Genomic DNA, 27,500 nt, shown 5'->3' on the forward strand with positions numbered 1-27,500 from the left:
CCCTCTGTCCCTCTGACAGAGTTACCCCCATGACAGAGTATCCTCGTTACCCCCATGACAGAGTATCCTCGTTACCCCCCAGGGCAGATGCAGAGCCTCGTTACCCCCATGACAGAGTATCCTCGTTACCCCCGGACAGAGCTCGTTACCCCCATGACGTTACCCCCATGACAGAGTATCCTCGTTACCCCCATGACAGAGCAGGCCTTGTTACCCCCAGGACAGAGTATCCTCGTTACCCCCCATGACAGAGCCTCGTTACCCCCATGACAGAGTATCATGACAGAGTATCCTACCCCCCCATGTTACCCCCAGGGCAGAGCAGGCCTGTTACCCCCATGACAGAGTATCCTCGTTACCCCCATGACAGAGTATCCTCGTTACCCCCATGACAGAGTATCCTTGTTACCCCCAGGGCAGAGCAGGCCTTGTTACCCCCATGACAGAGTATCCTCGTTACCCCCATGACAGAGCCTCGTTACCCCCATGACAGAGTATCCTTGTTACCCCCATGACAGAGCAGGCCTTGTTACCCCCAGGACAGAGTATCCTCGTTACCCCCATGACAGAGCCTCGTTACCCCCCATGACAGAGCCCGTCACCCCCCAGGACAGAGACAGGCCTCGTCACCCCCATGGGCAGAGCCTCGTTACCCCCATGACAGAGATCCCCCCCAGGACAGAGTATCCTCGTCACCCCCAGGACAGAGTATCCTCATCACCCCCAGGACAGAGCCTCGTTACCCCCAGGACAGAGCTCCGTCACCCCCAGGACAGAGCCTCGTCACGTTACCCCCCAGGACAGAGCCTCGTTACCCCCATGACAGAGCCCCCATGACAGAGCCTCGTCACCCCCATGACAGAGCCTCGTTACCCCCATGACAGAGCCTCGTTACCCCCAGGACAGAGCTCCGTTACCCCCATGACAGAGTATACCCCCATGACCCCCAGGACAGAGTATCCCCCCATGACAGAGCCCCCATGACAGAGCCCCCCATGACAGAGTATCCTCGTTACCCCCCATGACAGAGCCCCCATGACAGTAGTTACCCCCAGGACAGAGTAGTTACCCCCATGACAGAGCAGGCCTCGTTACCCCCAGGACAGAGTATCCTCCGTTACCCCCATGACAGAGCCTCGTTACCCCCATGACAGAGTATCCTCGTTACCCCCATGACAGACAGGCCTCGTTACCCCATGACAGAGTATCCTCGTTACCCCCCAGGACAGAGCCTCGTTACCCCCATGACAGAGCCCCCCAGGACAGAGTATCCTCGTTACCCCTGACGTCACCCCCATGACAGAGCCTCGTTACCCCCCAGGGCAGACAGAGCCTCGTTACCCCCGGACAGAGCCTCGTTACCCCCAGGACAGAGTATCCTTGTTACCCCCAGGACAGAGGCCCCCCCAGGACAGAGCCTCGTTACCCCCGGACAGAGCCTCGTTACCCCCAGGACAGAGCCTTGTTACCCCCAGGACAGAGCAGGCCTGTTACCCCCAGGACAGAGTATCCTCGTTACCCCCAGGACAGAGCCTAGTCACCCCCATGACAGAGTATCCTTGTTACCCCCAGGGCAGAGCAGGCCTTGTTACCCCCAGGACAGAGTATCCTCGTTACCCCCGGACAGAGCCTCGTTACCCCCAGGACAGAGCTCCGTCACCCCCAGGACAGAGCAGTCACCCCCAGGACAGAGCCCGTCACCCCCAGGACAGAGCCCCCCAGGACAGAGCGTCCCCCAGGACAGAGCCTCGTTACCCACCAGGACAGAACCTCATTACCCCCAGGACAGAGTTACCCCCAGGGCAGAGTCACCCCCAGGGCAGAGCCCGTCACCCCCAGGACAGAGCCCCCAGGGCAGAGCCCCTCGTCACCCCCGGACAGAGCCTCGTTACCCACCAGGACAGAGCCCATTACCCCCAGGACAAAAGTTAGCCCCCAGGGCAGGCCTCGTCACCCCCAGGACAGAGCCTCGTCACCCCCAGGACAGAGCCTCATCACCCCCAGGGCAGAGCCTCGTCACCCCCAGGACAGAGCCTCCGTCACCCCCAGGACAGAGCCTCGTTACCCCCAGGACAGAGCTCCCCCAGGACAGAGCCTCATCCCCCCAGGACAGAGAGCCCCCCAGGACAGAGCCTCGTCACCCCCAGGACAGAGCCTCATCACCCCCAGGACAGAGCCTCGTTACCCCCCAGGACAGAGCTCCGTCACCCCCCAGGACAGAGCCTCGTTACCCCCCAGGACAGAGCTCCGTCACCCCCCAGGACAGAGCTCCGTCAACCCCCAGGACAGAGCCTCGTCACCCCCCAGGACAGAGCCTCGTCACCCCCCAGGACAGAGCTCCGTCACCCCCCAGGACAGAGCCCCCCCAGGACAGAGCCCCCCAGGACAGAGCTCCGGACAGAGCCCCCAGGACAGAGCCCCCAGGACAGAGCCCCCAGGACAGAGCCCCCCAGGACAGAGCCTCGTTACCCCCAGGACAGAGCCCCAGGACAGAGCCCCCCAGGACAGAGCCCCCCCAGGACAGAGCCCCGTCAGTTCAAAAGGGTGTTTTTCCGAAGCAGAGTATCCAGGTTATTGTTTTCTCCAGATGAAGAGGCCTGAACGGCAGGGTTTACACTCAATCAACGTTCGCTCATCAAATGGACATCAACAGTCCACCGTGGGTCGTGTTTAGTCCTGTTTAGTAGGAGAACAAACCTGACCAGGTTTTTCCAGAGAATGTTAAAACCCCCCCCCCCCTCTCTCTCTCCGACCAAACACAACAGTGTTCTGCCACCAACACAGCCGAACACACACCATGTGTTGACGCTGACATCGCCGCTCAGGACCGACACGAAAAACGAGATTTGATAAATCACGTTCAGCTACATGTAAACACGTGACTTCATGAGGCACGGCACCCTGGGTAAAACATCAACTTTATACTGCACTTAGTGTGAGGGGTGTGTGTGTGTGTGTGTGTGTGTGTGTGTGTGTGTGTGTGTGTGTGTGTGTGTGTGTGTGTGTGTGTGTGTGTGTGAGCCTCTGTGTGTGTGTGTGTGTGTGTGTGTGTGTGTGTGTGTGTGTGTGTGTGTGTGTGTGTGTGTGTGTGTGTGTGTGTGTGTGTGTGTGTGTGTGTGTGTGTGTGTGTGTGTGTCTAACCTCGGTGGGGGATCCAAAATCAGCAGAGGGGGAGCAGGTGCTGGTGTCTGGGAGAGCGGTGCTGGAGCGGACGGGGGAGGAGGGGGTCGGCCCAGTGGGGGTCTGGGATAGTCTGATGCAGGACTCCCTCTTCTCCAGACGGGCCCACGTTGAACTCCAGGACAGGAACAACTCGTACAGCAACTGGACCTGAAAGAGAAGGAGAGAGAGATACATCTATAATTACTCATTCAACTGCATTTCACTCTGAGAGGTCAGCAGCTCTCTGATCAGAGGAGAGGAGAGGAGAGGAGAGGTGGGGAGGTGAGGAGAGGAGAGGAGAGGAGAGGAGAGGAGAGGTGAGGAGAGGTGGGGAGAGGAGAGGAGAGGAGAGGAGAGGAGAGGAGAGGTGGGGAGAGGAGAGGAGAGGAGAGGTGAGGAGAGGAGAGGAGAGGAGAGGGAGAGGAGAGGAGAGGAGAGGAGAGAGAGAGAAGAGAAGAGGAGAGGTGGGGAGGGGGTGAGGAGAGGAGAGGAGAGGAGAGGAGAGGAGAGGTGGGGAGGGGTGAGGAGAGGTGAGGAGAGGAGAGGAGAGGAGAGGAGAGGAGAGGAGAGGAGAGGAGAGGAGAGGTGGGGAGGAGGAGGAGAGGTGGGGAGAGGAGAGGAGAGGTGGGGAGAGGAGAGGAAAAGAGAAGAGAAGAGAGAGGAGAAGGGGATAAAGAGAGAAGAACAGAACAGAGAAGTTCAGAATAGAGAAGAACAGGAGGAACAGCATCAGAGAGAAGAACAGAACAGGAAGAACAGAACAGAAAACAGGCAGAGAAGAACAGGAGAGGGGAGGGTCAGAGCATGGCGCTTGTAACGCCAGAGAGTGGGTCATCCCGGGCCTCGTAGAATGTATGCACACATGAGGGAGGCTTTGGATAAAAGGCCTAAACGGCAGAGAAGGGAGAAGAACAGAACAGGGCCAGAACGAGCAGAGACAGAAAACAGAACAGTTCTGAGGTCAGAATAGAAAGCGGAGGAACTGCAGCAGAGAGTTCTCATACCGGGCCTCGTAACGGCAGAGAGGGGAGGGTCATACCGGGCCTCGTAACGGCAGAGAGGGGAGGGTCATACCGGGCCTCGTAACGGCAGAGAGGGGAGGGTCATACCGGGCCTCGTAACGGCAGAGAGGGGAGGGTCATACCGGGCCTCGTAACGGCAGAGAGGGGAGGGTCATACCGGGCCTCGTAACGGCAGAGAGGGGAGGGTCTCATGTACCACCGGCATTAAGTTAGGACTTCAGAGACCGTTACATTGATGTGTCTAGGCAGCTTCATGGATCTACGATACCGGGCCTCGTAACGGCAGAGAGGGGAGGGTCTCATGTACCACCGGCATTAAGTTAGGACTTCAGAGACCGTTACAGATGTGTCTAGGCAGCTTCATGGATCTACGATACCGGGCCTCGTAACGGCAGAGAGGGGAGGGTCTCATGTACCACCGGCATTAAGTTAGGACTTCAGAGACCGTTACATTGATGTGTCTAGGCAGCTTCATGGATCTACGATACCGGGCCTCGTAACGGCAGAGAGGGGAGGGTCTCATGTACCACCGGCATTAAGTTAGGACTTCAGAGACCGTTACATTGATGTGTCTAGGCAGCTTCATGGATCTACGATACCGGGCCTCGTAACGGCAGAGAGGGGAGGGTCTCATGTACTACCGGCATTAAGTTAGGACTTCAGAGACCGTTACATTGATGTGTCTAGGCAGCTTCATGGATCTACGATACGGGCCTCGTAACGGCAGAGAGGGGAGGGTCTCATGTACCACCGGCATTAAGTTAGGACTTCAGAGACCGTTACATTGATGTGTCTAGGCAGCTTCATGGATCTACGATACCGGGCCTCGTAACGGCAGAGAGGGGAGGGTTCTGTCAAAACGTCTGTCCAGGAACGGAGACACACAATTCGTCTGGGACCAACAAGTGTCATCTATCCCCATCAGGAAGACTGGATTCACTTACTAGAGGAGTTCCACTGACAACTGTTTCTCATATTTATCATCTACAACTCACACACACACACACACACACACACACACACACACACACACACACACACACACACACACACACACACACACACACACACACACACACACACACACACACACTACACACACACTTCAGCATCAACACAACAAAAAATAAACTAAAGTGGAAAACATGACAGAGAGAGGCAATGCTTTGTGTTATTGCTGTATGAAGTGAGTTTCTAAGGAAAGAGAGGAGGGAGATGTGAGCAGACTGGCGCTCACTTTAACAGTGAGCTCATTTCTGGAAGTCAAATATCCATTCTGCATCACAGAGATGCTGGTCTCCCCGGGGACACACAGTCCTTCAGCATCACAAAGAGAGAGAGGAGAGGGCCCCTGATCTCCCCGGGACACACAGTCCTTCAGCATCACAGAGAGAGAGGAGAGGGCCCTGGTCTCCCCGGGACACACAGTCCTTCAGCATCACAGAGAGAGAGGAGAGGGCCCCTGGTCTCCCCGGGACACACAGTCCTTCAGCATCACAGAGAGAGAGGAGAGGGCCCCTGGTCTCCCCGGGACCACAGTCCTTCAGCATCACAGAGAGAGAGGAGAGGGTCCTTCAGCATCACAGAGAGAGAGGAGAGGGCCCCTGGTCTCACCCCTGGTCTCCCCGGGACACACAGTCCTTCAGCATCACAGAGAGAAAGGAGAGGGCCCATAGTCTCCCCGGGGACACACAGTCCTTCAGCATCACAGAGAGAGAGAGGAGAGGGCCCCTGGTCTCCCCGGGACACACAGTCCTTCAGCATCACAGAGAGAGAGAGGAGAGGGCCCCTGGTCTCCCCGGGACACACAGTCCTTCAGCATCACAGAGAGAAAGGAGAGGGCCCATAGTCTCCCCGGGACACACAGTCCTTCAGCATCACAGAGAGAGAGGAGAGGGCCCCTGGTCTCCCCGGGACACACAGTCCTTCAGCATCACAGAGAGAGAGAGGAGGGCCCCTGGTCCGGGACACACAGTCCTTCAGCATCACAGAGAGAGAGAGGAGAGGGCCCCTGGTCTCCTCCGGGACACACAGTCATTCAGCATCACAGAGAGAGGAGAGGGCCCCTGGTCTCCCCCGGGACACACAGTCCTTCAGCATCCCTTCAGCATCACATAGAGAGAGGAGAGGGCCCCTGGTCTCCCCGGGACACACAGTCCTTCAGCATCACAGAGAGAAAGGAGAGGGCCCATAGTCTCCCCGGGGACACACAGTCCTTCAGCATCACAGAGAGAGAGGAGAGGGCCCCTGGTCTCCCCGGGACACACAGTCCTTCAGCATCACAGAGAGAGAGAGGAGAGGGCCCCTGGTCCGGGACACACAGTCCTTCAGCATCACAGAGAGAGAGAGGAGAGGGCCCCTGGTCTCCTCCGGGACACACAGTCATTCAGCATCACAGAGAGAGAGAGAGGAGAGGGCCCCTGGTCTCCCCGGGACACACAGTCCTTCAGCATCACAGAGAGAGAGAGAGAGGAGAGGCCCCTGGTCTCCTCCAGGACACACAGTCCTTCAGCATCACAGAGAGAGAGAGGAGAGGGCCCCTGGTCTCCCCGGGACACACAGTCCTTCAGCATCACAGAGAGAGAGGAGAGGGCCCCTGGTCTCCTCCGGGACACACAGTCCTTCAGCATCACATAGAGAGAGGAGAGGGCCCATAGTCTCCCCGGGGACACACAGTCCTTCAGCATCACATAGAGAGAGAGGAGAGGGCCCATAGTCTCCCCGGGGACACACAGTCCTTCAGCATCACATAGAGAGAGAGGAGAGGGCCCTGGTCTCCCCGGGACACACAGTCCTTCAGCATCACATAGAGAGAGAGGAGAGGGCCCCCTGGTCTCCCCGGGACACACAGTCCTTCAGCAGCACAGAGAGCGAGAGGAGAGGGCCCTGGTCTCCCCGGGGACACACAGTCCTTCAGCATCACAGAGAGAGAGGAGAGGGCCCCTGGGCTGGAGGACACACAGTCCTTCAGCATCACAGAGAGAGGGAGGAGAGGGCCCCTGGGCTGGAGGACACACAGTCCTTCAGCATCACAGAGAGAGAGAGGAGAGGGCCCTGGGCTGGAGGACACCCCCCACACACACAGGTCCTTCAGCATCACAGAGAGAGAGAGGAGAGGGCCCCTGGGCTGGAGGACACCCCCCCACCCCACACACACAGTCCTTCAGCATCACAGAGAGAGAGAGGAGAGGGCCACTGGGCTGGAGGACACACAGTCCTTCAGCATCACAGAGAGAGAGAGGAGAGGGCCCCTGGGCTCCCCGGGACACACAGTCCTTCAGCATCACAGAGAGAGAGGAGAGGGCCCCTGGGCTGGAGGACACCCCCCCCCCACACACACAGTCCTTCAGCATCACATAGAGAGAGAGGAGAGGGCCACTGGGCTGGAGGACACACAGTCCTTCAGCATCACAGAGAGAGAGAGGAGAGGGCCCCTGGGCTCCCCCGGGGACACACAGTCCTTCAGCATCACAGAGAGAGAGAGGAGAGGGCCCCTGGGCTGGAGGACACACAGTCCTTCAGCATCACAGAGAGAGAGGAGAGGGCCCCTGGGCTGGAGGACACACAGTCCTTCAGCATCACAGAGAGAGAGAGGAGAGGGCCCCTGGGCTGGAGGACACACAGTCCTTCAGCATCACAGAGAGAGAGAGAGGAGAGGGCCCCTGGGATGGAGGACACCCCCCCCACACACAGTCCTTCAGCATCACAGAGAGAGAGGAGAGGGCCCCTGGGCTGGAGGACACCCCCCCACACACAGTCCTTCAGCATCACAGAGAGAGAGGAGAGGGCCCCTGGGCTGGAGGACACACAGTCCTTCAGCATCACAGAGAGAGGGAGGAGAGGGCCCCTGGGCTGGAGGACACACAGTCCTTCAGCATCACAGAGAGAGAGAGGAGAGGGCCCCTGGGCTGGAGGACACCCCCACACACACAGGTCCTTCAGCATCACAGAGAGAGAGAGGAGAGGGCCCCTGGGCTGGAGGACACCCCCCCCCCCCACACACACAGTCCTTCAGCATCACAGAGAGAGAGAGGAGAGGGCCACTGGGCTGGAGGACACACAGTCCTTCAGCATCACAGAGAGAGAGGAGAGGGCCCCTGGGCTCCCCGGGGACACACAGTCCTTCAGCATCACAGAGAGAGAGAGGAGAGGGCCCTGGGCTGGAGGACACCCCCCCCCACACACACAGTCCTTCAGCATCACAGAGAGAGAGAGGAGAGGGCCACTGGGCTGGAGGACACACAGTCCTTCAGCATCACAGAGAGAGAGAGGAGAGGGCCCCTGGGCTCCCCCGGGGACACACAGTCCTTCAGCATCACAGAGAGAGAGAGGAGAGGGCCCCTGGGCTGGAGGACACACAGTCCTTCAGCATCACAGAGAGAGAGAGGAGAGGGCCCCTGGGCTGGAGGACACACAGTCCTTCAGCATCACAGAGAGAGGGAGGAGAGGGCCCCTGGGCTGGAGGACACACAGTCCTTCAGCATCACAGAGAGAGAGAGAGGAGAGGGCCCTGGGATGGAGGACACCCCCCCCCACACACAGTCCTTCAGCATCACAGAGAGAGAGGAGAGGGCCCCTGGGCTGGAGGACACCCCCCCCCACACACAGTCCTTCAGCATCACAGAGAGAGAGGAGAGGGCCCCTGGGCTGGAGGACACCCCGCCCCCCACAGGCCTTCTATAAATAAGTATAAATCAAAGGGAAAGCATGACAACCCATTCCAAACATGTCCAGGAAGAAGTGCTAACGTGGATCCAGAGGAGGCCAACAGCTGCCTGCCATACCCGCCCCTGGAGCACTGCTGGCAGGCTAGGAGACAGGCGGCACAGTGCCTGGACTCTGGAGGACCAAGGTCTACTGCACTGAGCAAATATGTGTGTGTGTGTGTGTGTGTGTGTGTGTTCCTGTGTGTGTTTGTGTGTTTGTTTGTGTGTGTTTGTTTGTTTGTTTGTGTGTGTGTTTGTTTGTGTGTGTTTGTTTGTGTTCCTGTGTGTGTGTTTTCATGTGTGTGTGTATGTGTTTGTGTTCCTGTGTGTGTGTATGTGTTTGTTCTGTGTGTGTATGTGTTTGTTCTGTGTGTGTATGTGTTTGTTCTTGTGTGTGTATGTGTTTGTTCTTGTGTGTGTATGTGTTTGTTCTTGTGTGTGTATGTGTTTGTTCTTGTGTGTGTATGTGTTTGTTCTTGTGTGTGTGTGTTTGTTCTTGTGTGTGTGTTCTGTGTGTTTGTTCTTGTGTGTGTGTTCTGTGTGTGTGTGTGTGTGTGTGTGTGTGTGTGTGTGTGTGTGTGTGTGTGTGTGTGTGTGTGTGTGTGTGTGTGTGTGTGTGTGTGTGTGTGTGTGTGTGTGTGTGTGTGTGTGTGTGTGTGTGTGTGTGTGTGTGTGTGTGTGTGTGTGTGTGTGTGTGTGTGTGTGTGTGTGTGTGTGTGTGTGTGAAAACCAGGACCTTTCATCTCCTCTACACCAGGACCTGTCATCTCCTCTACACCAGGACCTGTCATCTCCTCTACACCAGGACCTGTCATCTCCTCTACAAACCAGGACCTGTCATCTCCTCTTCACCAGGACCTGTCATCTCCTCTACACCAGGACCTGTCATCTCCTCTTCACCAGGACCTGTCATCTCCTCTACACCAGGACCTGTCATCTCCTCTACACCAGGACCTGTCATCTCCTCTACACCAGGACCTGTCATCTCCTCTATAAACCAGGACCTGTCATCTCCTCTACACCAGGACCTGTCATCTCCTCTACACCAGGACCTGTCATCTCCTTCTATAAACCAGGACCTGTCATCTCCTCTTCACCAGGACCTGTCATCTCCTCTTCACCAGGACCTGTCATCTCCTCTACACCAGGACCTGTCATCTCCTCTACAAACCAGGACCTGTCATCTCCTCTTCACCAGGACCTGTCATCTCCTCTATAAACCAGGGCCTGTCATCTCCTCTACACCAGGACCTGTCATCTCCTCTATAAACCAGGACCTGTCATCTCCTCTACACCAGGACCTGTCATCTCCTCTTCACCAGGACATGTCATCTCCTCTTCACCAGGACCTGTCATCTCCTCTACAAGGAGTGGGTGTCATCTCCTCCACAAGGAGTGGGTGTCATCTCCTCTACAAACCAGGACCTGTCATCTCCTCTATAAACCAGGACCTGTCATCTCCTCTACACCAGGACCTGTCATCTCCTCTACACCAGGACCTGTCATCTCCTCTACACCAGGACCTGTCATCTCCTCTACACCAGGACCTGTCATCTCCTCTACACCAGGACCTGTCATCTCCTCTACACCAGGACCTGTCATCTCCTCTACACCAGGACCTGTCATCTCCTCTACACCAGGACCTGTCATCTCCTCTACACCAGGACCTGTCATCTCCTCTACAAACCAGGACCTGTCATCTCCTCTACACCAGGACCTGTCATCTCCTCTACACCAGGACCTGTCATCTCCTCTACACCAGGACCTGTCATCTCCTCTACACCAGGACCTGTCATCTCCTCTACACCAGGACCTGTCATCTCCTCTACACCAGGACCTGTCATCTCCTCTATAAACCAGGACCTGTCATCTCCTCTTCACCAGGACCTGTCATCTCCTCTACAAACCAGGACATGTCATCTCCTCTACACCAGGACCTGTCATCTCCTCTACACCAGGACCTGTCATCTCCTCTACAAACCAGGACCTGTCATCTCCTCTACAAACCAGGACCTGTCATCTCCTCTATAAACCAGGACCTGTCATCTCCTCTACACCAGGACCTGTCATCTCCTCTACAAACCAGGACCTGTCATCTCCTCTATAAACCAGGACCTGTCATCTCCTCTTCACCAGGACCTGTCATCTCCTCTACACCAGGACCTGTCATCTCCTCTACACCAGGACCTGTCATCTCCTCTATAAACCAGGACCTGTCATCTCCTCTATAAACCAGGACCTGTCATCTCCTCTACACCAGGACCTGTCATCTCCTCTACACCAGGACCTGTCATCTCCTCTAAACCAGGACCTGTCATCTCCTCTTCACCAGGACCTGTCATCTCCTCTACAAACCAGGACATGTCATCTCCTCTACACCAGGACCTGTCATCTCCTCTACACCAGGACCTGTCATCTCCTCTTCACCAGGACCTGTCATCTCCTCTACACCAGGACCTGTCATCTCCTACAAACCAGGACCTGTCATCTCCTCTACACCAGGACATGTCATCTCCTCTATACCAGGACCTGTCATCTCCTCTATAAACCAGGACCTGTCATCTCCTCTTCACCAGGACCTGTCATCTCCTCTTCACCAGGACCTGTCATCTCCTCTACACCAGGACCTGTCATCTCCTCTACACCAGGACCTGTCATCTCCTCTACACCAGGACCTGTCATCTCCTCTACACCAGGACCTGTCATCTCCTCTCACCAGGACCTCTCTTCTCCTCTACACCAGGACCTGTCATCTCCTCTACACCAGGACCTGTCATCTCCTCTACACCAGGACCTGTCATCTCCTCTACACCAGGACCTGTCATCTCCTCTACACCAGGACCTGTCATCTCCTCTACACCAGGACCTGTCATCTCCTCTTCACCAGGACCTGTAATCTCCTCTACACCAGGACCTGTCATCTCCTCTACAAACCAGGACCTGTCATCTCCTCTTCACCAGGACCTGTAATCTCCTCTACACCAGGACCTGTCATCTCCTCTACACCAGGACCTGTCATCTCCTCTACACCAGGACCTGTCATCTCCTCTACACCAGGACCTGTCATCTCCTCTACACCAGGACCTGTCATCTCCTCTACACCAGGACCTGTCATCTCCTCTATAAACCAGGACCTGTCATCTCCTCTACACCAGGACCTGTCATCTCCTCTACACCAGGACCTGTCATCTCCTCTACACCAGGACCTGTCATCTCCTCTACACCAGGACCTGTCATCTCCTCTACACCAGGACCTGTCATCTCCTCTATAAACCAGGACCTGTCATCTCCTCTACACCAGGACCTGTCATCTCCTCTACACCAGGACCTGTCATCTCCTCTTCACCAGGACCTGTCATCTCCTCTATAAACCAGGACCTGTCATCTCCTCTACACCAGGACCTGTCATCTCCTCTACACCAGGACCTGTCATCTCTCTACACCAGGACCTGTCATCTCCTCTACACCAGGACCTGTCATCTCCTCTACACCAGGACCTGTCATCTCCTCTATAAACCAGGACCTGTCATCTCCTCTACACCAGGACCTGTCATCTCCTCTATAAACCAGGACCTGTCATCTCCTCTATAAACCAGGACATGTCATCTCCTCTATAAACCAGGACCTGTCATCTCCTCTATAAACCAGGACCTGTCATCTCCTCTACACCAGGACCTGTCATCTACACCAGGACCTGTCATCTCCTCTACAAACCAGGACCTGTCATCTCCTCTACACCAGGACCTGTCATCTCCTCTTCACCAGGACCTGTCATCTCCTCTACACCAGGACCTGTCATCTCCTTCTACACCAGGACCTGTCATCTCCTCTACACCAGGACCTGTCATCTCCTATAAACCAGGACCTGTCATCTCCTCTATAAACCAGGACATGTCATCTCCTCTATAAACCAGGACCTGTCATCTCCTCTATAAACCAGGACCTGTCATCTCCTCTACACCAGGACCTGTCATCTCCTCTACACCAGGACCTGTCATCTCCTCTACAAACCAGGACCTGTCATCTCCTCTACACCAGGACCTGTCATCTCCTCTCACCAGGACCTGTCATCTCCTCTACACCAGGACCTGTCATCTCCTCTATAAACCAGGACCTGTCATCTCCTCTACACCAGGACCTGTCATCTCCTCTACACCAGGACCTGTCATCTCCTCTATAAACCAGGACCTGTCATCTCCTATAAAACCAGGACCTGTCATCTCCTCTACACCAGGACCTGTCATCTCCTCTTCACCAGGACCTGTCATCTCGTCTTCACCAGGACCTGTCATCTCCTCTTCACCAGGACCTGTCATCTCCTCTACAAACCAGGACCTGTCATCTCCTCTATAAACCAGGACCTGTCATCTCCTCTATAAACCAGGAACTGTCATCTCCTCTATAAACCAGGACCTGTCATCTCCTCTACACCAGGACATGTCATCTCCTCTATACCAGGACCTGTCATCTCCTCTACAAACCAGGACCTGTCATCTCCTCTACACCAGGACCTGTCATCTCCTCTTCACCAGGACCTGTCATCTCCTCTACACCAGGACCTGTCATCTCCTCTACACCAGGACCTGTCATCTCCTCTACACCAGGACCTGTCATCTCCTCTATAAACCAGGACCTGTCATCTCCTCTATAAACCAGGACCTGTCATCTCCTCTACACCAGGACCTGTCATCTCCTCTACACCAGGACCTGTCATCTCCTCTTCACCAGGACCTGTCATCTCCTCTACACCAGGACCTGTCATCTCCTCTACACCAGGACCTGTCATCTCCTCTACACCAGGACCTGTCATCTCCTCTACACCAGGACCTGTCATCTCCTCTATAAACCAGGACCTGTCATCTCCTCTACAAACCAGGACCTGTAAACCAGGACCTGTCATCTCCTCTACACCAGGACCTGTCATCTCCTCTACACCAGGACCTGTCATCTCCTCTACACCAGGACCTGTCATCTCCTCTTCACCAGGACCTGTCATCTCCTCTACACCAGGACCTGTCATCTCCTCTATAAACCAGGACCTGTCATCTCCTCTTCACCAGGACCTGTCATCTCCTCTACACCAGGACCTGTCATCTCCTCTTCACCAGGACCTGTCATCTCCTCTTCACCAGGACCTGTCATCTCCCTCTCACCAGGACCTGTCATCTCCTTCTACACCAGGACCTGTCATCTCCTCTTCACCAGGACCTGTCATCTCCTCTCTTCACCAGGACCTGTCATCTCCTCTACACCAGGACCTGTCATCTCCTCTATAAACCAGGACCTGTCATCTCCTCTATAAACCAGGAACTGTCATCTCCTCTATAAACCAGGACCTGTCATCTCCTCTACACCAGGACCTGTCATCTCCTCTACACCAGGACCTGTCATCTCCTCTACACCAGGACCTGTCATCTCCTCTACACCAGGACCTGTCATCTCCTCTACACCAGGACCTGTCATCTCCTCTTCACCAGGACCTGTAATCTCCTCTACACCAGGACCTGTCATCTCCTCTACAAACCAGGACCTGTCATCTCTCTACACCAGGACCTGTCATCTCCTCTATAAACCAGGACCTGTCATCTCCTCTACACCAGGACCTGTCATCTCCTCTACACCAGGACCTGTCATCTCCTCTACACCAGGACCTGTCATCTCCTCTTCACCAGGACCTGTCATCTCCTCTATAAACCAAGACCTGTCATCTCCTCTATAAACCAGGACCTGTCATCTCCTCTATAAACCAGGACCTGTCATCTCCTCTACACCAGGACCTGTCATCTCCTCTATAAACCAGGACCTGTCATCTCCTCTTCACCAGGACCTGTCATCTCCTCTACACCAGGACCTGTCATCTCCTCTTCACCAGGACCTGTCATCTCCTCTACACCAGGACCTGTCATCTCCACTACACCAGGACCTGTCATCTCCTCTACACCAGGACCTGTCATCTCCTCTATAAACCAGGACCTGTCATCTCCTCTCACCAGGACCTGTCATCTCTTCTACACCAGGACCTGTCATCTCCTCTACACCAGGACCTGTCATCTCCTCTACACCAGGACCTGTCATCTCCTCTACACCAGGACCTGTCATCTCCTCTTCACCAGGACCTGTCATCTACACCAGGACCTGTCATCTCCTCTACCCCAGGACCTGTCATCTCCTCTTCACCAGGACCTGTCATCTCCTCTTCACCAGGACCTGTCATCTCCTTACACCAGGACCTGTCATCTCCTCTTCACCAGGACCTGTCATCTCCTCTTCACCAGGACCTGTCATCTCCTCTACACCAGGACCTGTCATCTCCTCTACACCAGGACCTGTCATCTCCTCTACACCAGGACCTGTCATCTCCTCTTCACCAGGACCTGTCATCTCCTCTACACCAGGACCTGTCATCTCCTCTTCACCAGGACCTGTCATCTCCTCTACACCAGGACCTGTCATCTCCTCTACACCAGGACCTGTCATCTCCTCTACACCAGGACCTGTCATCTCCTCTATAAACCAGGACCTGTCATCTCCTCTACCCCAGGACCTGTCATCTCCTCTTCACCAGGACCTGTCATCTCCTCTACACCAGGACCTGTCATCTCCTCTACACCAGGACCTGTCATCTCCTCTTCACCAGGACCTGTCATCTCCTCTTCACCAGGACCTGTCATCTCCTTCTATAAACCAGGACCTGTCATCTCCTCTACACCAGGACCTGTCATCTCCTCTTCCAGGACCTGTCATCTCCTCTTCACCAGGACCTGTCATCTCCTCTACACCAGGACCTGTCATCTCCTCTACACCAGGACCTGTCATCTCCTCTACACCAGGACCTGTCATCTCCTCTTCACCAGGACCTGTCATCTCCTCTCATCTCCTCTACACCAGGACCTGTCACTTCACCAGGACCTGTCATCTCCTCTATAAACCAGGACCTGTCATCTCCTCTACACCAGGACCTGTCATCTCCTCTACACCAGGACCTGTCATACACCAGGACCTGTCATCTCCTCTACACCAGGACCTGTCATCTCCTCTACACACAGGACCTGTCATCTCCACTACACCAGGACCTGTCATCTCCTTCATTCACCAGGACCTGTCATCTCCTCTACACCAGGACCTGTCATCTCCTTTCACCAGGACCTGTCATCTCCCTCTACACCAGGACCTGTCATCTCCTCTACACCAGGACCTGTCATCTCCTCTACACCAGGACCTGTCATCTCCTCTATAAACCAGGACCTGTCATCTACACCAGGACCTGTCATCTCCTCTACACCAGGACCTGTCATCTCCTCTACAAACCAGGACCTGTCATCTCCTCTACACCAGGACCTGTCATCTCCTCTACACCAGGACCTGTCATCTCCTCTTCACCAGGTCATCTCCTCTTCACCAGGACCTGTCATCTCCTGTCATCTACACCAGGACCTGTCATCTCCTCTCTACACCAGGACCTGTCATCTCCTCTACACCAGGACCTGTCATCTCCTCTTCACCAGGACCTGTCATCTCCTCTACACCAGGACCTGTCATCTCCTCTACACCAGGACCTGTCATCTCCTACACCAGGACCTGTCATCTCCTCTACACCAGGACCTGTCATCTCCTCTACACCAGGACCTGTCATCTCCTCTACACCAGGACCTGTCATCTCTCTACACCTGACCTGTCATCTCCTCTACAAACCAGGACCTGTCATCTCCTCTACACCAGGACCTGTCATCTCCTCTACAAACCAGGACCTGTCATCTCCTCTACACCAGGACCTGTCATCTCCTCTACACCAGGACCTGTCATCTCCTCTACACCAGGACCTGTCATCTCCTCTACACCAGGACCTGTCATCTCCTCTATAAACCAGGACCTGTCATCTCCTCTAAACCAGGACCTGTCATCTCCTCTACACCAGGACCTGTCATCTCCTCTACAAACCAGGACCTGTCATCTCCTCTACAAACCAGGACCTGTCATCTCCTCTTCACCAGGGACCTGTCATCTCCTCTACACCAGGACCTGTCATCTCTACACCAGGACCTGTCATCTCCTCTACACCAGGACCTGTCATCTCCTCTTCACCAGGACCTGTCATCTCCTCTACACCAGGACCTGTCATCTCCTCTTCACCAGGACCTGTCATCTCCTCTTCTGTCATCTCTCTATAAACCAGGACCTGTCATCTCCTCTACACCAGGACCTGTCATCTCCTCTACACCAGGACCTGTCATCTCCTCTACACCAGGACCTGTCATCTCATCTCCTCTATAAACCAGGACCTGTCATCTCCTCTACACCAGGACCTGTCATCTCCTCTCTACAAAACCAGGACCTGTCATCTCCTCTACACCAGGACCTGTCATCTCCTCTACACCAGGACCTGTCATCTGACCTGTCATCTCTCTCAAACCAGGACCTGTCATCTCCTCTACCCCAGGACCTGTCATCTCCTCTACACCAGGACCTGTCATCTCCTCTCACCAGGACCTGTCATCTCCTCTACACCTCTGTCATCTCTCTAAACCAGGACCTGTCATCTCCTCTACACCAGGACCTGTCATCTCCTCTACACCAGGACCTGTCATCTCCTCTACACCAGGACCTGTCATCTCCTCATCTACACCAGGACCTGTCATCTCCTCTTCACCAGGACCATCTCCTCTACACCAGGACCTGTCATCTCCTCTACACCAGGACCTGTCATCTCCTCTACACCAGGACCTGTCATCTCCTCTACACTCAGGACCTGTCATCTCCTCTTCACCAGGACCTGTCATCTCCTCTGTCACCAGGACCTGTCATCTCCTCTACACCAGGACCTGTCAACACCAGGACCTGTCATCTCCTCTCACCAGGACCTGTACACCAGGACCTGTCATCTCCTCTACACCAGGACCTGTCATCTCCTCTACACCAGGACCTGTCATCTCCTCTACACCAGGACCTGTCATCTCCTCTTCACCAGGACCTGTCATCTCCTCTACACCAGGACCTGTCATACACCAGGACCTGTCATCTCCTCTACACCAGGACCTGTCATCTCCTCTACACCAGGACCTGTCATCTCTCCTCTCACCAGGACAAACCAGGACCTGTCATCTCCTCTACACCAGGACCTGTCATCTCCTCTTCACCAGGACCTGTCATCTCCTCTACACCAGGACCTGTCATCTCCTGTCATCTCCTCTACACCAGGACCTGTCATCTCCCTCTCACCAGGACCTGTCATCTCCCTTCACCAGGACCTGTCATCTCCTCTACACCAGGACCTGTCATCTCCTCTATACACCAGGACCTGTCATCTCCTCTACACCAGGACCTGTCATCTCCTCTACACCAGGACCTGTCATCTCCTCTACACCAGGACCTGTCATCTCCCCTCTACACCAGGACCTGTCATCTCCTCTACACCAGGACCTGTCATCTCCTCTACACCAGGACATCTCCTCTACACCAGGACCCTGTCATCTCCTCTACACCAGGACCTGTCATCTCCTCTACACCAGGACCTGTCATCTCTCTATAAACCAGGACCTGTCATCTCCTCTACACCAGGACCTGTCATCTCCTCTACACCAGGACCTGTCATCTCCTCTACACCAGGACCTGTCATCTACAAACCAGGACCTGTCATCTCCTCTACACCAGGACCTGTCATCTCCTCTACACCAGGACCTGTCATCTCCTCTACAAACCAGGACCTGTCATCTCCTCTTCACCAGGACCTGTCATCTCCTCTACCAGGACCTGTCATCTCCTCTATAAACCAGGACCTGTCATCTCCTCTACACCAGGACCTGTCATCTCCTCTACACCAGGACCTGTCATCTCCTCTTCACCAGGACCTGTCATCTCCTCTACACCAGGACCTGTCATCTCCTCTACACCAGGACCTGTCATCTTCACCAGGACCTGTCATCTCCTCTACACCAGGACCTGTCATCTCCTCTACACCAGGACCTGTCATCTCCTCTACACCATGACCTGTCATCTCCTCTACATGACCTGTCATCTCCTCTACAAACCAGGACCTGTCATCTCCTCTACCCCAGGACCTGTCATCTCCTCTACACCAGGACCTGTCATCTCCTCTACACCAGGACCTGTCATCTCCTCTACACCATGACCTGTCATCTACAAACCAGGACCTGTCATCTCTACACCAGGACCTGTCATCTCCTCTATAAACCAGGACCTGTCATCTCCTCTACACCAGGACCTGTCATCTCCTCTACACCAGGACCTGTCATCTCCTCTACAAACCAGGACCTGTCATCTCCTCTACACCAGGACCTGTCATCTCCTCTACACCAGGACCTGTCATCTCCTCTACACCAGGACCTGTCATCTCCTCTTCACCAGGACCTGTCATCTCCTCTTCACCAGGACCTGTCATCTCCTCTACACCAGGACCTGTCATCTCCTCTTCACCAGGACCTGTCATCTCCTCTTCACCAGGACCTGTCATCTCCTCTACACCAGGACCTGTCATCTCCTCTTCACCAGGACCTGTCATCTCCTCTTCACCAGGACCTGTCATCTCCTCTTCACCAGGACCTGTCATACACCAGGACCTGTCATCTCCTCTACACCAGGACCTGTCATCTCCTCTTCACCAGGACCTGTCATCTCCTCTACACCAGGACCTGTCATCTCCTCTACACCAGGACCTGTCATCTCCTCTCATGACCTGTCATCTCCTCTACACCAGGACCTGTCATCTCCTCTACAAACCAGGACCTGTCATCTCCTCTACACCAGGACCTGTCATCTCCTCTACAAACCAGGACCTGTCATCTCCTCTACACCAGGACCTGTCATCTCCTCTACACCAGGACCTGTCATCTCCTCTACAAACCAGGACCTGTCATCTCCTCTACACCAGGACCTGTCATCTCCTCTAAACCAGGACCTGTCATCTCTCTACACCAGGACCTGTCATCTCCTCTACACCAGGACCTGTCATCTCCTCTACAAACCAGGACCTGTCATCTCCTCTACACCAGGACCTGTCATCTCCTCTACACCAGGACCTGTCATCTCCTCTACACCAGGACCTGTCATCTCCTCTTCACCAGGACCTGTCATCTCCTCTACACCAGGACCTGTCAACCCCAGGACCTGTCATCTCCTCTTCACCAGGACCTGTCATCTCCTCTACACCAGGACCTGTCATCTCCTCTTCACCAGGACCTGTCATCTCCTCTACACCAGGACCTGTCATCTCCTCTTCACCAGGACCTGTCATCTCCTCTTCACCAGGACCTGTCATCTCCTCTTCACCAGGACCTGTCATCTCCTCTACACCAGGACCTGTCATCTCCTCTACACCAGGACCTGTCATCTCCTCTACACCAGGACCTGTCATCTCCTCTTCACCAGGACCTGTCATCTCCTCTACACCAGGACCTGTCATCTCCTCTCACCAGGACCTGTCATCTCCTCTACACCAGGACCTGTCATCTCCTCTACACCAGGACCTGTCATCTCCTCTACACCAGGACCTGTCATCTCCTCTATAAACCAGGACCTGTCATCTCCTCCCCAGGACCTGTCATCTCCTCTTCACCAGGACCTGTCATCTCCTCTACACCAGGACCTGTCATCTCCTCTACACCAGGACCTGTCATCTCCTCTACACCAGGACCTGTCATCTCCTCTTCACCAGGACCTGTCATCTCCTCTATAAACCAGGACCTGTCATCTCCTCTACACCAGGACCTGTCATCTCCTCTTCACCAGGACCTGTCATCTCCTCTACACCAGGACCTGTCATCTCCTCTACACCAGGACCTGTCATCTCCTCTACACCAGGACCTGTCATCTCCTCTACACCAGGACCTGTCATCTCCTCTTCACCAGGACCTGTCATCTCCTCTACACCAGGACCTGTCATCTCCTCTACACCAGGACCTGTCATCTCCTCTTCACCAGGACCTGTCATCTCCTCTATAAACCAGGACCTGTCATCTCCTCTACACCAGGACCTGTCATCTCCTCTACACCAGGACCTGTCATCTCCTCTACACCAGGACCTGTCATCTCCTCTTCACCAGGACCTGTCATCTCCTCTACACCAGGACCTGTCATCTCCTCTACACCAGGACCTGTCATCTCCTCTACACCAGGACCTGTCATCTCCTCTTCACCAGGACCTGTCATCTCCTCTACACCAGGACCTGTCATCTCCTCTTCACCAGGACCTGTCATCTCCTCTACACCAGGACCTGTCATCTCCTCTACACCAGGACCTGACCAGGACCTGTCATCTCCTCTATAAACCAGGACCTGTCATCTCCTCTACACCAGGACCTGTCATCTCCTCTACACCAGGACCTGTCATCTCCTCTACACCAGGACCTGTCATCTCCTCTATAAACCAGGACCTGTCATCTCCTCTACAAACCAGGACCTGTCATCTCCTCTACACCAGGACCTGTCATCTCCTCTTCACCAGGACCTGTCATCTCCTCTACAAACCAGGACCTGTCATCTCCTCTTCACCAGGACCTGTCATCTCCTCTACACCAGGACCTGTCATCTCCTCTTCACCAGGACCTGTCATCTCCTCTACACCAGGACCTGTCATCTCCTCTACACCAGGACATGTCATCTCCTCTTCACCAGGACCTGTCATCTCTCTACACCAGGACCTGTCATCTCCTCTACAAACCAGGACCTGTCATCTCCTCTACACCAGGACCTGTCATCTCCTCTACACCAGGACCTGTCATCTCCTCTACACCAGGACCTGTCATCTCCTCTACACCATGACCTGTCATCTCCTCTACACCATGACCTGTCATCTCCTCTACAAACCAGGACCTGTCATCTCCTCTACCCCAGGACCTGTCATCTCCTCTACAAACCAGGACCTGTCATCTCCTCTACACCAGGACCTGTCATCTCCTCTACACCATGACCTGTCATCTCCTCTACAAACCAGGACCTGTCATCTCCTCTACCCCAGGACCTGTCATCTCCTCTACAAACCAGGACCTGTCATCTCCTCTACACCAGGACCTGTCATCTCCTCTACACCATGACCTGTCATCTCCTCTACAAACCAGGACCTGTCATCTCCTCTACCCCAGGACCTGTCATCTCCTCTTCACCAGGACCTGTCATCTCCTCTACCCCAGGACCTGTCATCTCCTCTTCACCAGGACCTGTCATCTCCCTCTACACCAGGACCTGTCATCTCCTCTATAAACCAGGACCTGTCATCTCCTCTACCCCAGGACCTGTCATCTCCTCTACACCAGGACCTGTCATCTCCTCTTCACCAGGACCTGTCATCTCCTCTACACCAGGACCTGTCATCTCCTCTACCCCAGGACCTGTCATCTCCTCTACCCCAGGACCTGTCATCTCCTCTACCCCAGGACCTGTCATCTCCTCTACCCCAGGACCTGTCATCTCCTCTACCCCAGGACCTGTCATCTCCTCTTCACCAGGACCTGTCATCTCCTCTACACCAGGACCTGTCATCTCCTCTACACCAGGACCTGTCATCTCCTCTTCACCAGGACCTGTCATCTCCTCTCACCAGGACCTGTCATCTCCTCTACAAACCAGGACCTGTCATCTCCTCTACACCAGGACCTGTCATCTCCTCTTCACCAGGACCTGTCATCTCCTCTACACCAGGACCTGTCATCTCCTCTACACCAGGACCTGTCATCTCCTCTACAAACCAGGACCTGTCATCTCCTCTACACCAGGACCTGTCATCTCCTCTACCCCAGGACCTGTCATCTCCTCTTCACCAGGACCTGTCATCTCCTCTACACCAGGACCTGTCATCTCCTCTATAAACCAGGACCTGTCATCTCCTCTACCCCAGGACCTGTCATCTCCTCTTCACCAGGACCTGTCATCTCCTCTACACCAGGACCTGTCATCTCCTCTACACCAGGACCTGTCATCTCCTCTTCACCAGGACCTGTCATCTCCTCTTCACCAGGACCTGTCATCTCCTCTATAAACCAGGACCTGTCATCTCCTCTACACCAGGACCTGTCATCTCCTCTTCACCAGGACCTGTCATCTCCTCTTCACCAGGACCTGTCATCTCCTCTACACCAGGACCTGTCATCTCCTCTTCACCAGGACCTGTCATCTCCTCTATAAACCAGGACCTGTCATCTCCTCTTCACCAGGACCTGTCATCTCCTCTTCACCAGGACCTGTCATCTCCTCTACACCAGGACCTGTCATCTCCTCTTCACCAGGACCTGTCATCTCCTCTACACCAGGACCTGTCATCTCCTCTTCACCAGGACCTGTCATCTCCTCTACACCAGGACCTGTCATCTCCTCTACACCAGGACCTGTCATCTCCTCTTCACCAGGACCTGTCATCTCCTCTACACCAGGACCTGTCATCTCCTCTTCACCAGGACCTGTCATCTCCTCTTCACCAGGACCTGTCATCTCCTCTACACCAGGACCTGTCATCTCCTCTACCCCAGGACCTGTCATCTCCTCTTCACCAGGACCTGTCATCTCCTCTACACCAGGACCTGTCATCTCCTCTACACCAGGACCTGTCATCTCCTCTACACCAGGACCTGTCATCTCCTCTACACCAGGACCTGTCATCTCCTCTATAAACCAGGACCTGTCATCTCCTCTATAAACCAGGACCTGTCATCTCCTCTACACCAGGACCTGTCATCTCCTCTATAAACCAGGACCTGTCATCTCCTCTACACCAGGACCTGTCATCTCCTCTACAAACCAGGACCTGTCATCTCCTCTACAAACCAGGACCTGTCATCTCCTCTACACCAGGACCTGTCATCTCCTCTTCACCAGGACCTGTCATCTCCTCTACAAACCAGGACCTGTCATCTCCTCTTCACCAGGACCTGTCATCTCCTCTACACCAGGACCTGTCATCTCCTCTTCACCAGGACCTGTCATCTCCTCTACACCAGGACCTGTCATCTCCTCTACACCAGGACCTGTCATCTCCTCTACACCAGGACCTGTCATCTCCTCTACACCAGGACCTGTCATCTCCTCTACAAACCAGGACCTGTCATCTCCTCTACACCAGGACCTGTCATCTCCTCTACACCAGGACCTGTCATCTCCTCTACACCAGGACCTGTCATCTCCTCTACACCATGACCTGTCATCTCCTCTACACCATGACCTGTCATCTCCTCTACAAACCAGGACCTGTCATCTCCTCTACCCCAGGACCTGTCATCTCCTCTACAAACCAGGACCTGTCATCTCCTCTACACCAGGACCTGTCATCTCCTCTACACCATGACCTGTCATCTCCTCTACAAACCAGGACCTGTCATCTCCTCTACCCCAGGACCTGTCATCTCCTCTACAAACCAGGACCTGTCATCTCCTCTACACCAGGACCTGTCATCTCCTCTACACCATGACCTGTCATCTCCTCTACAAACCAGGACCTGTCATCTCCTCTACCCCAGGACCTGTCATCTCCTCTTCACCAGGACCTGTCATCTCCTCTACCCCAGGACCTGTCATCTCCTCTTCACCAGGACCTGTCATCTCCTCTACACCAGGACCTGTCATCTCCTCTATAAACCAGGACCTGTCATCTCCTCTACCCCAGGACCTGTCATCTCCTCTACACCAGGACCTGTCATCTCCTCTTCACCAGGACCTGTCATCTCCTCTACACCAGGACCTGTCATCTCCTCTACCCCAGGACCTGTCATCTCCTCTACCCCAGGACCTGTCATCTCCTCTACCCCAGGACCTGTCATCTCCTCTACCCCAGGACCTGTCATCTCCTCTACCCCAGGACCTGTCATCTCCTCTTCACCAGGACCTGTCATCTCCTCTACACCAGGACCTGTCATCTCCTCTACACCAGGACCTGTCATCTCCTCTACACCAGGACCTGTCATCTCCTCTTCACCAGGACCTGTCATCTCCTCTACAAACCAGGACCTGTCATCTCCTCTTCACCAGGACCTGTCATCTCCTCTACACCAGGACCTGTCATCTCCTCTTCACCAGGACCTGTCATCTCCTCTACAAACCAGGACCTGTCATCTCCTCTACACCAGGACCTGTCATCTCCTCTACCCCAGGACCTGTCATCTCCTCTTCACCAGGACCTGTCATCTCCTCTATAAACCAGGACCTGTCATCTCCTCTACCCCAGGACCTGTCATCTCCTCTTCACCAGGACCTGTCATCTCCTCTACACCAGGCCCTGTCATCTCCTCTACACCAGGACCTGTCATCTCCTCTTCACCAGGACCTGTCATCTCCTCTTCACCAGGACCTGTCATCTCCTCTATAAACCAGGACCTGTCATCTCCTCTACACCAGGACCTGTCATCTCCTCTTCACCAGGACCTGTCATCTCCTCTTCACCAGGACCTGTCATCTCCTCTACACCAGGACCTGTCATCTCCTCTTCACCAGGACCTGTCATCTCCTCTATAAACCAGGACCTGTCATCTCCTCTTCACCAGGACCTGTCATCTCCTCTACACCAGGACCTGTCATCTCCTCTACACCAGGACCTGTCATCTCCTCTTCACCAGGACCTGTCATCTCCTCTACACCAGGACCTGTCATCTCCTCTACACCAGGACCTGTCATCTCCTCTTCACCAGGACCTGTCATCTCCTCTACCCCAGGACCTGTCATCTCCTCTTCACCAGGACCTGTCATCTCCTCTACACCAGGACCTGTCATCTCCTCTTCACCAGGACCTGTCATCTCCTCTTCACCAGGACCTGTCATCTCCTCTACACCAGGACCTGCCATCTCCTCTACCCCAGGACCTGTCATCTCCTCTTCACCAGGACCTGTCATCTCCTCTACACCAGGACCTGTCATCTCCTCTACACCAGGACCTGTCATCTCCTCTACACCAGGACCTGTCATCTCCTCTACACCAGGACCTGTCATCTCCTCTATAAACCAGGACCTGTCATCTCCTCTTCACCAGGACCTGTCATCTCCTCTATAAACCAGGACCTGTCATCTCCTCTACACCAGGACCTGTCATCTCCTCTACACCAGGACCTGTCATCTCCTCTATACCAGGACCTGTCATCTCCTCTACAAGCCAGGACCTGTCATCTCCTCTACACCAGGACCTGTCATCTCCTCTACACCAGGACCTGTCATCTCCTCTTCACCAGGACCTGTCATCTCCTCTACACCAGGACCTGTCATCTCCTCTTCACCAGGACCTGTCATCTCCTCTATAAACCAGGACCTGTCATCTCCTCTACACCAGGACCTGTCATCTCCTCTTCACCAGGACCTGTCATCTCCTCTTCACCAGGACCTGTCATCTCCTCTACAAGGAGTGGGTGTCATCTCCTCTACAAGGAGTGGGGTGTCATCTCCTCTACAAGGAGTGGGTGTGGTCTCCTCTACATAGCAGTGTGTGTGGTCTCCTCTACAAGGAGTGGGTGTGGTCTCCTCCACAAGGAGTGGGTGTGGTCTCCTCTACAAGGAGTGGGTGTGGTCTCCTCCACAAGGAGTGGGTGTGGTCTCCTCCACAAGGAGTGGGTGTGGTCTCCTCCACAAGGAGTGGGTGTGGTCTCCTCCACAAGGAGTGGGTGTGGTCTCCTCTACAAGGAGTGGGTGTGGTCTCCTCTACAAGGAGTGGGTGTGGTCTCCTCCACAAGGAGTGGGTGTGGTCTCCTCCACAAGGAGTGGGTGTGGTCTCCTCCATAAGGAGTGGGTGTGGTCTCCTCCACAAGGAGTGGGTGTGGTCTCCTCCACAAGGAGTGGGTGTGGTCTCCTCCACAAGGAGTGGGTGTGATCTCCTCCACAAGGAGTGGGTGTGGTCTCCTCTACAAGGAGTGGGTGTGGTCTCCTCTACAAGGAGTGGGTGTGGTCTCCTCTACAATGAGTGGGTGTGGTCTCCTCTACAAGGAGTGGGTGTGGTCTCCTCCACAAGGAGTGGGTGTGGTCTCCTCCACAAGGAGTGGGTGTGGTCTCCTCCACAAGGAGTGGGTGTGGTCTCCTCCACAAGGAGTGGGTGTGGTCTCCTCCACAAGGAGTGGGTGTGGTCTCCTCCACAAGGAGTGGGTGTGGTCTCCTCTACAAGGAGTGGGTGTGGTCTCCTCCACAAGGAGTGGGTGTGGTCTCCTCCACAAGGAGTGGGTGTGGTCTCCTCCACAAGGAGTGGGTGTGGTCTCCTCTACAAGGAGTGGGTGTGGTCTCCTCCACAAGGAGTGGGTGTGTTCGTAGTCAAACATAACTTTGACTATCATTCCTAAAACCAGCCATGAAAGACATGTGCCTATCTTGGAGATCAGCTGTTTAATGTTGTTGAGTTACAGATAAACCTCATGTCATTCATGCAGCTGTGTGTGTGTGTGTGTGTGTGTGTGTGTGTGTGTGTGTGTGTGTGTGTGTGGAGGGTATTTCAGGAATGCTAGGAGGCTACATGTCAGTCAGAGCCGCAAACCATTTACCATGGAGTTAAGTACTACTACTGATACTACTACTACTGATACTACTATTGATACTACTATTGATACTACTGGTACTACTACTACTGATACTACTACTACTGATACTACTACTACTACTGATACTACTATTGATACTGCTGGTACTACTACTACTACTGATACTA

The 27,500-nt window shown here is 54.6% G+C and overlaps 1 protein-coding gene and 2 long non-coding RNA genes across 3 annotated transcripts in view; all 3 read right to left on the reverse strand.

Moving 5' to 3' along the window:
- The window catches only part of LOC127919379 (intermembrane lipid transfer protein VPS13B-like), a 72,427-nt gene that overhangs the window by 30,609 nt on the left and 14,318 nt on the right, over positions 1 to 27,500 (reverse strand). The window contains exon 3 of the mRNA XM_052502871.1: positions 3,142 to 3,330. Coding sequence (XP_052358831.1) covers positions 3,142 to 3,330 — 189 coding nt within the window. The remainder of the gene's footprint in view (positions 1 to 3,141; positions 3,331 to 27,500) is intronic.
- Positions 10,054 to 12,555, reverse strand: LOC127919378 (uncharacterized). The gene is made up of 3 exons (XR_008102696.1): positions 12,438 to 12,555; positions 10,558 to 10,903; positions 10,054 to 10,091 (listed from the first exon to the last, which is right to left on the reverse strand). It is a non-coding gene; the product is annotated as an uncharacterized LOC127919378 (long non-coding RNA).
- On the reverse strand, positions 15,147 to 26,165 carry LOC127919377 (uncharacterized). The gene is made up of 5 exons (XR_008102695.1): positions 26,074 to 26,165; positions 25,708 to 25,853; positions 23,640 to 23,835; positions 22,812 to 23,175; positions 15,147 to 15,410 (listed from the first exon to the last, which is right to left on the reverse strand). It is a non-coding gene; the product is annotated as an uncharacterized LOC127919377 (long non-coding RNA).

Source organism: Oncorhynchus keta, unplaced genomic scaffold, assembly GCF_023373465.1.
Source record: "Oncorhynchus keta strain PuntledgeMale-10-30-2019 unplaced genomic scaffold, Oket_V2 Un_contig_16457_pilon_pilon, whole genome shotgun sequence".
Classification (NCBI taxonomy): Eukaryota; Metazoa; Chordata; class Actinopteri; order Salmoniformes; family Salmonidae; genus Oncorhynchus; species Oncorhynchus keta.